This window comes from Chiloscyllium plagiosum, chromosome 43 (assembly GCF_004010195.1).
Source record: "Chiloscyllium plagiosum isolate BGI_BamShark_2017 chromosome 43, ASM401019v2, whole genome shotgun sequence".
NCBI lineage: Eukaryota > Metazoa > Chordata > Chondrichthyes > Orectolobiformes > Hemiscylliidae > Chiloscyllium > Chiloscyllium plagiosum.
The window spans coordinates 11,402,011-11,412,046 of NC_057752.1; the positions used below are offsets into that span (position 1 = coordinate 11,402,011).

Genomic DNA, 10,036 nt, shown 5'->3' on the forward strand with positions numbered 1-10,036 from the left:
TGCAGTTGTACAGGGCCTTGGTGAGACCACACCTGGAGTATTGTGTGCTTATCTGAGGAAGGGTGTTCTGGTGATGGAGGGAGTACAGCGAAGGTTTCCCAGACTGATTCCTGGGATGGCGGGACTGATGTATAAAGACAAACTGGATCAGTTAGGATTGTATTCATGAGTTTAGGAGAATGAGGGGAGATTTCATAGAAACGTACAAATTTCGAACAGGACTAGACAAGGTCAGCACCGGAAGGATGTTCCAAATGATCAAGGAGCCCAGAACCAGGCTGTCACAGTCTAAGGGAACAGGGTAGACCATTTAGGACTGAGATGAGGAGAAATGTCCTTAGAGTGTGAGGGAGCCTGTGGAATTATCTGTTGCCACAGTGGTTGAGGCCAAGACATTGAGCATTTTGAAGAAGGAGTTAGACATAGTTCTTGTGGTTGAAGAGGTCAAAGGGTATTCAGCCATGATTCTGATGAATAGTGGAGCATTTTGAATTCTTGTTCAGATTTTGTTCTTGGTGCATCTTCCCTAATTTTCAAAGCCTCTGATCACCACTTATTTCCTTTAATTCTTTCTTGCTTTATTCATTTTCCTTTAAGTTTGTACAAGAATTCAATTTCCACTGTGCTAATGCTTTTAGAACTTTGTCTCAAAGCGCAGTTAATGAAATCTTGACCAGTTACCTGTGCTTCAAAGACCCACCGGGCTGTGGTGACTGAACTACTGATTTCCAACCTAAGAAATTGAGCAAGAGGAGGCCATGCAATCCCTCAAACCCCTCCACCGTTGGATGCAATCAGGACTGATCATCTTCACTTCATTTCAGTTTGTTGTCCATTGTCCCTAAGCTTGACTCGCTGGCGGACCAAAAATCTGTTTATTTCAATAATAGATATTTTTGACAGTCTGGTGCATAGGAATACAAAAGTTTGTAGGCCTTTGCAGGAATATCTCTTTACTCAAAATTGATTGACCGCCCATCGGAGATTTCTTGTTGTTAGTCGGAAAAACATCGTCTGTCTACTGTGTCAAGTCCTTAAGAATCCAAATGAATGTTTAAAGGTAACCTGGTTTCTGCCTCAGCACATAAGAGACTCCGTGCGTGCAATATTTTTTTATGAGCCAATTACAGAATATAAGCATTATTTGCAAGGCCAGCCTTTGTTGTCCGTCGGAGCGACCTGTAATGCCTTTACAATACAAAAATCTAGCAAGAGGTTTTGCAGGAACATTATGAATCCTTTATTGCCACGGAGAGCCTCTTCTGAAGTTCTGCAGTCCGTTTTAGAGTCATAACGATGTCCAGCACAGAAACAGACCCTTCGGTCCAATTCGTCCATGCCAACCAATCATCCTAACCTAATCTAGTCACTTTGCCAGCACTTAGCCCATAGCCCTCTAAACCCTTCCTATTCATGTACCCATCCAGATGCCTCTTAAATGTTGCAATTGTACCAGCCTCCACCACTTCCTCTGGCAGCTCATTCCATACATATACCACCCACTGTGTGAAAAAGCTGCCCCTCAAGTCCCTTTTATATCTTTCCCCTCTCACCCTAAACCTATGCCCTCTAGTTCTGGACTCCCCCACCCCAGGGAAAAGACTTTGTCTATTAACCCTATCCATGCCCTTCATGGTTTTATAAATGTGTGAGGTCACCCCTCAGCCTCCAACGCTCCAGAGAAAACAACCCCAACCTATTCAACCTCTCCCTATATCTCAAACCCTGGCAACATCCTTCTAAATCTTTCCTGAACCCTTTCAAATTTCACAACATCCTTCCGATAGGAGGGAGACCAGAATCGCACACAATTGTTAGACTACTTTTGGAATAATGTCCTGTATAGCAGCAAAATGACCTCCCAACTCCTGAACTCGATGCTCTGACCAATAAAGGCAACCAGACTAACTTGCGACTCCACTTTCAAGGAACTATGAACGTGCGCTCCAACGTCTTTGTTCTGCAACACTGCCCAGGATTAATGCATGTATCTACAGTGTTGTTAAGGATAGAGCTCCAGCAATGAAGGAATGGCAATGTACCTCAACTGAAATGGTGTCTGGCTTGGAGGAGAACTTGCAGGTGGTGGTGTTCTTCTGTATCTGCTGCTCTTGTCTTTCCAGATGGTAGAGGTTACATGTTTGGAAGGTGTTGTTGATCGAGCCTTGTTAATTTACTGCAATGCATCTTGTAAATGGTATGCACTGCTGTTACTTTGTATCAGTGGTGAAAAGAGAATTGTTGAAGGATGTCAATCAAGTGGGCTGCTTTGTCCTGGATGGTTTCGTGCTTCTTGTGTTGGAGCTGCTCTCATCCAGGCAAGTGGGGAGTATCCCATCGCACTCCTGACTTGTGCCTTGTAGATCGATGGTGGGCTGGCTTTGGGAAGTCAGGAGGCGAATTATTGCTGCAAGGTTCCTAGCCTCTGACCTGCTGTTGTAGCCACTTAATTTATATAGTCACTAGTGATGGTAATGCCAGCGGATGTTGAGTTTGGATTCTCGACTGTTTGAGCTGGTCATTGCCTGACATTTGTGTGTGGTAAATGTTAGTTAACAGCCAGTCTGAGTCTGAATGTTGTCCATTTGGTGCATTTGGACACAGTGTCTGAGAATTTATGAATGATGCTGAACATTGTTCAAACACTAGCAAACGTCCCCGATTCTGACCTTATGATGGAGGGAAGGTAATTGAAGCAGCTGAAGATGGTTGGGCCTAGGACACTATCTTGAGGAACTGTTTAAAAAAAAAATCAAACAACACCAGGTTATAGTCCAACAGGTTTAATTGGAAGCACTAGCTTTTGGAGCGCTGCTCTTTCATCAGGTGGTTGTCCTGATGAAGGAGCAGCGCTTTGAAAGCTAGTGCTTCCAAATAAACCTGTTGGACTAAATCTGGTGTTGTGATTTTTAACTTTGTCCACCCCTGTCCAACACCGGCATCTCCAAATCCTGAGGAACTCCTGCAAAGATGTCCTGGAGCTGAGATGACTGACCTCCAACAACCACAACCATCTTCCTATGTGTCAGGTATGACTCCGACCAGCGGAGAGTTTCCCTTCTGATACCCATTGATTCCAGGTTTGCCAGGGCTGCTCAATGCCACACTTGGTCAAATGCAGCCTTGATGTCAAGGGATGTCCCTCTTCCCTCCCCTCTGGAGTTCAGCTCTTTTGTCCATGTTTGACCCCAGGCTGTAATGAGGTCAGGAGCTGAGTGACCCTGGTGGGACCCAAACTGGGTGTCACTGAGCAGGGTATTGCTGAGCAGGTGCTGCTTGATAGCACTGTTGGTGACACCTTCCATCACTTTCCTGATGATCGAGAGGAGACCGATGGGGCGGTAATTGGCCGGGTTGGATTTGTCCTGCTTTCTGTGGGTAGAATTATTGTATTTGTTCTACCTTTTAAGGTGTTTCCGAGACACATCCCAATGGAGTTCAGAATGGTAACGTGCATGTTGTTGTCACGTTCCTCATGTTACTGTCTATATTTAATCTGCAGTATAACACTACTTTTGCAGATCAACCTGATTAGACTTGAGGTGACTTCAGAGACCAGCCCCTCCTAAATTAATGCAGTCTGTGGTAGATATCATGTTTTAGGTTTTAAGTGGCATGTGTCCTTCATATGCCATTGTTCCTATTCTCAATGGTTTAATAGTTCTGAGAATTTTGCAAGGGTGAATGGTTATTTTGGGTTCAGCTTTAGGTTGAAATTAATTGCCGTGGTGCTGTTGTTAGGGAAGAATGAAGAGCTCTGTCCATGCTCCTCATGTGGTTTCCAGAACACACCAAACTAGCACTCTGTTTGACAAATGTGTACTGTTAAGGAGTGTGCTTTTCGTATCATGTCAGTAATATCTCATTGTTTGTGATTTTACGAATGGCAAATCTGTGTGGCTTATACAGTTTGAATCCTGTTTGTTTTTCAGATGATCCAGAATTTCCAGGATGAATCTTGTTTCATTTTAGACACATTAAAAGGTAATGTTTTCAGCACTTGCCAGCAAAGCCTAATTTTCTTTTCTAGTCGAGTTTGCAGAACTCTCCTAAGCTTTTTGGGATGGTACAAATGGTTCGAGAAATAGTTAAATCAAAAGCCAACACTCCTAAGCACGTAAACAAAGAAACAAAAGAACTGCAGATGCTGGCGATCTGAAACATAAAACAAATTGCTAGAAAGTTCAGCAGGCCTGGCAGCATCTGTGGAGAGAAAGTCGTTAACGTATTGGGTTCAGTGACCCTTCCTCAGAACAAACCACAAATCACAAGGAGAAAGTGAGGTCTGCAGATGCTGGAGATCAGAGCTGAAACACGTGTTGCTGGAAAAGCGCAGCAGGTCAGGCAGCATCCAAGAAACAGGAGAATCGACAGAGCAGGAAGAAGGGCTTATGCCTGAAATGTCGATTCTCCTGCTCCTGGGATGCTGCCTGACCTGCTGCGCTTTTCCAACAACACATTTTTCAACACAAATAAGAAGGGTCAGTGGGCCCAAAACATTAATTGTTATCTTTCCACAGGTGCTGCCAGACCTGCTGAGTTTTTCCAGCAATTTGTTTTTCTCTCCAAAGCACATGCTGGCTGAAGATCAGTCTGACCTGCTTCAGCCATCTTTGAATGCTTCATGAGATTTCTGTATTTTTCTTAAACAGTTGTACTCATAGTCTCTTAAGAGCTTATTTGTAGACAGAATATATTGGTTTTATCCAATCGTGGAGTGTGTATTATCATTTATTGCCCGGTTCTCCTTGTAAAATGATTGTGAGCCATTTTTCTTAAAAATACAACTGAATGGTTGGTTCAGGCAGTTACCAGTCCACTACATTCCTGTAAGTCAGCAGTCACAACAATAGTTCAGCTTGGGTCAGTATGACAAATATTGTTTTGTTGAAGGTCGTCGGGGAGCTGGTTAGGTTTTATGACCATCCGATAATGAGCATCATTACTGAAGCTTGCCTTTTATTCCACATTTACGGAGTTCCTCAGCTGCTGTGGTGGGGCGTGAACTTGTTTCCAGAGCATTCATCCAGTAAGATGAACATTACACTGTCACACTGGGGTTATTAAAACTATTCAAAAGAAAAGCTAAATTTGTCAGCCATTGTTTAAATTTGTTCAGTAATGCGATCTTTTATCAATCCAAATATGTGAAGAGAAAATTAGTCATTTGTAGGCAGCTTCAACAACTGCAGTTTTTCCTCCATGATTTGTGCTGTTCCTTCATACAGTTCTGTAACTGCCACAGCCCTTCTCTTGGTGATTCCTGTTGTTCCCCTTTTATATCAAATGCTCATTAGTACGAGCGACCATTGTATTATAAGAATGGTGTTCATATGTGCTGATTGTTTATGATTGCATTCCATTTGAGAAGTAAAATTATTTTATGACCCCCAAAGCAACTTTACACTGTTACTACTTAATCTGAAAACTATTTCCCTCCGGAATTATAGGAATTATAAATCCCACTTTTTGAAAAAGAGTGAGCTAATTTTGTTTTAATGTCTTTTTTTTCCTCCATTTCTTTCCTACAGCTGAGGGCAGTGACAGTTACCATATAATCCTGAAGTGAGTAATTTCCACGGATAGCATCTTCAGTGAATAACTTTACCCCTCGTTTGTGGTTCTCGCTTTTGGACGAAAAATATTTACTGCCCCTTAAAAAGACAAGAGGATATTGCTGCCTATCTTGCTGAGGCAGGAGGGATCATGATGGACTTGCATACACGTTCAGCAGCATGACACAAGTGACTAACATTTGTTGAAGCAAATTCTTGCTGGCAGTTGGAGGCACAGGATTACGTAATGGGAAAAAAAGACCATATGTGAGCATGTGTTTCTGAAAAATTGGATTTTCCTGTTAAACTATGATGGAAAATTGCTCCTGATCATGTGTGAAAAATGTATTCAACGCTGTCCTTGATTGGAGAAATGAATGGGCTAGGCAGAGCCTATCAAATCTACTGGTTGTTCTTCATGCTTGATTTTACACTTTTTTTTCTCTCTGTGCATGATTAGAGTGCCAAAGGGATGGAAGCTAGTTCAGGCATGCATTTTAAATGGTTCAGCCTGGTCAAGAGTTCCACTTGAGGTGCTTATTTATGCAGTCATCTGCACATTTTGAATCATCTAAATTTCAGTTCAATGTTAGTAACCTGGCCCAAACCTTTTGTGCAACTTAGTATCATTAAACTCTGCTTTGGTGCATTGCTTTGACTGAAATCGCTGACTTGGATCATAACTTATTTATTTACTGGGGCTGTACTTGGAGGTTGAGTATCTCTCCAGCCGGTTGTGGATTTTTGTTATGTATGTGGTTCTGGTTGATCATTTATGAAGCAATATTGTTAACCGCATGCAATGCCAGTGCTCTGTATAGTCCTACCCTGCCAAGTGAAAACTGAAGTTTTTTAGAACAATGATGGCTAGTAGAACAGTTTAAAGTGATTTCTAAAGTGTGTAAATTCAAACTGGTTTTTAATTATGCCAGCAATATTGAAGCTTGAATATCAGCATACTCTTAACTTTTTAATCTGAACACACGAGTTTAATTTGTCTAATACTTAGGACAGTGCATAAATTAGGTGCTCCTATCATAGTTCACTGAAGTGTTCGCCCATATTTTGTCCCATTTATGGCTGTAACAATGTGGGAACTTGTATCGGATACTCTATCCAATGAAGTGTTTATAGTGGAAAAATGCCTGATGGGAAACATTTTTTTAAACTTTGCATTTTCAACTCTACAAAGACTTGCAATTGTTAAGTTTCCACAAAGACACTGAATTTTTATCTTGTCTGTGCTTATCTATGATGACTCAGAGGAACCATGGAACCTACAATGGTAAGATTCCACATAGGCTAGTTTCTAATCCACTTGGTCTAAGATGTTATTGCACATCTCTGGAGATCCCAGTATATTAAAAGGAGTGGCGATTAACAATGGAAGCTGCTCCAGCAAAAGAATGTTTCACATTCCTTATCCTGAAGCACAGCTGCACAACTGCTAAATAAGCTCCTTAAGCCTTTTTTTTTAAAAACGTAGATGTTTTTGGAACCTAGCCAGTCGAAGTAGCATCATTTAGGATTGGAGAATGTTGGGTGCAAATATCTAACTACGTACTTTTTAAAAAGTCAGCCGATTGCTTTCCCGGCCAGTGAAATTGCCAATGCCTTGTCAAACTCCAGTTGGCTTTCTTTAAATAAATATAAGGAGATGCATCAAAATGGAAGTGCAGAGAGGGCATACAGGATTGGCCTGAAGTTTCTCATTCGGACACTTCAGTAAAATGAATGCAGGAGTCGCTGAGGGAACCAGTGAAGTTGGACTCTCCATTCTGCACTTAAGTTCATTTGCAAGTATAGTTTTATTTAATCAAACCTTCAGGATTTTTTTTTCCTAAAAACAGTAGTTTAACTTTGGCTGTGTATGGTATGACAGACTGTCTCGCAATATTTTTCTTTATATTGTGGACTGAGACTTGAGAAGATCTTGTAGACCAATTGCAGCAATCTAGAATTGATGATTTGAAACCATGCCTTTCAATTGTAGCTACTGTATAGCATGTTTGCAGACCCTGAATGGGCTGGCACATTTAATTGGAGCTCTTCAACGCATAGAATTTCCAGAGGAACTGGGGAAGAAAGCAGTTGGTGATGGTTAATATCCTTTTTATTAAGGTGACATTTCATGTAATGATGTCACATTGAAATATGTTGTAACAATTTTAAAAAATATTTTTCCTATGCAAATGGATTACAAAATGTAACAAAAAAACTGAAAGACAAAATGACAAGCTTGTTTATGCATTGTACAACTTAACGTGATATGGCAAAGTATTGCCATCACTACCTGTAATGTTTTTCTATACATGTATAATCCATAAAATGTACAATTCACAATATGTCAGATTAATAGTAAATTGTGATTTTAATTTTCTAGCTGTCTCTGGTTTATGACTGTTGGGGTTCTGTCTGGAAATTGAGTATTTGAGGACAAACTTTTGATTCCCTTAAAGCTGTTTAATTTGTATTTGTTGTAAAGTTTTGTGATCTGTGCCCTGTGGAAATATAATAAAATTCAAGAGTATCCTTTTTATTTGATTTGTAAAAGTGAAACTCTTTTAAAACTGGGAAGAGATATTTGTATCATCGATAGTCACAGGTGAGGTGCCGGAAGATTGGAGGTTGGCTAACGTGGTGCCACTGTTTAAGAAGGGTTGTAACGACTAGCCAGGGAACTATAGACCAGTGAGCCTGACGTTGGTGGTGGACAAGTTGTTGGAGGGAATCCTGAGGGACAGGACGTACATGTATGTGGAAAGGCAAGGACTGAATAGGGATAGTCAGCATGGCTTTGTGCATGGGAAATCATGTCTCACAAACTTGACTGAGTTTTTTGAAGAAGTAACAAAGAAGATTAATGAGGGCAGAGCGGTAGATGTGACCTATATGGACTTCAGTAAGGCGTTCGACAAGGTTCCCCATGGGAGACTGATTAGCAAGGTTAGATCTCATGGAATACAGGGAGAACTAGCCATTTGGATACAGAACTGGCTCAAAGGTAAAAGACCAGAGGGTGGTGATGGAGGGTTGTTTTTCAGACTGTGCCACGAGGATCAGTGCTGGGTCCTCTACTTTTCTTCATTTATATAAATGATTTGGATGTGAGCATAAAAGATATAGTTAGTAAGTTTGCAGATGACACCAAAATTGGAGGCGTAGTGGACAGCGAAGAGGGTTACCTCACATTACAACAAGATCTTGATCAAATGGGCTGAGGAGTGGCAGATGGAGTTTAATTTAGATAAATGTGAGGTGCTGCATTTTGGGAAAGCAAATCTTAGCAGGACTTACATACTTAATGGTAAGGTCCCGAGGGAGTGTTGTTGAACAAAGAGACCTTGGAGTGCAGGTTCATAGCTCCTTGAAAGTAGAGTTGCAGGTAGATAGGATAGTGAAGGTGTTTGATAAGCTTTCCTTTATTGGTCAGAGTATTGCGTACAGGAGTTGGGAGGTCATGTTGCAGCTGTACAGGGTGCTGCTGGCTGGGCCCAGCATTTATTAGCCAATCCCAGTTGCCCTTGAGAGGGTGATGGTAAGCTGCCTTCTTGAACCGCTGCAGTCAGTGTGCTGTGGGTTGGCCAGCAATGTCTTTAGGGAGGGAATTCTAGGGTTTTGACCCAGCAACACTGAAGGAATGGTGATATATTTCTAAGTCAGGATGAGTGGCTTGGTGGGGAACTTGCAGGGGTGGTGTTCCCATGTATCTGCTGCCCCTTGTCCTTCGAGATGGGAGCAGTCGTGGGTTTGGAAGATGCTGTCTGAGGATCTTTGGTTAATGTCTGCAGTGCATCTTGTAGATGGTACACACTGCTGCTACTGACCATTGGCAGTGGAGGGAGTGAATGTAAGGCCAATCAAGTGGACTGTTTTATCTTGGATGGTGTCAGGTTTCTTGTGTGGTTGGAGCTGCACCCATCCAGGTGATTGGGGAATATTCCATCACACCTGACTTGTGCCTTATAGATGGTGGACAGGCTTCGGGGAGTCAAGAAGGGAGTTACTTGCTGCAGTATTCTTAGCTTCTAGCCTGGCATTTGTGTGGTGTGAATGTTACTTGTCAGCCCAAGCCTGGATATTGTCCAGATCTTGTTGCATTTGAACGCTGACTGTTCAGTATCTGAGGAGTCGCGAATGGTGCTGAACATTGTGCAATCATCAGTGAACTTCTGACCTAATGACAGAGGGAAGGTCATTGATGAAGCAGCTGAAGATGTTGGGCCTAGGACACTACCCTGAGGAACTCCTGCAGAGATGTCCTGGGGCTGAGATAACTGACTTCCAACACCCACAACCATCTTCCTATGTGCCAGGTATGACTCCAACCAGCGGAGAGTTTGCCCCCTGATGCCCAATGGTTCCAGGTTTGCCAGGGCTCCTTGATGCCACACTTGGCGAATGCAGCCTTGATGTCAAGGGCTGTCCCTCTTCCCTCCCCGCTGGAATTCAGCTCTTTTGTCCATGTTTGAGCCAAGGCT

The 10,036-nt window shown here is 42.2% G+C and overlaps 1 protein-coding gene across 3 annotated transcripts in view; it reads left to right on the plus strand.

Annotated features, from left to right (window-relative positions):
• The window catches only part of tfcp2 (transcription factor CP2), a 124,205-nt gene extending 116,111 nt beyond the window's left edge, over positions 1 to 8,094 (plus strand). For all 3 annotated transcript variants that reach the window (XM_043682043.1, XM_043682044.1, XM_043682045.1), the window contains 2 exons: positions 3,933 to 3,984; positions 5,532 to 8,094. In XM_043682043.1, the coding sequence (XP_043537978.1) occupies positions 3,933 to 3,984; positions 5,532 to 5,569 (90 nt within the window). In that variant the 3' untranslated portion in view covers positions 5,570 to 8,094. The remainder of the gene's footprint in view (positions 1 to 3,932; positions 3,985 to 5,531) is intronic.
• Positions 8,095 to 10,036: the final 1,942 nt, after the last annotated feature.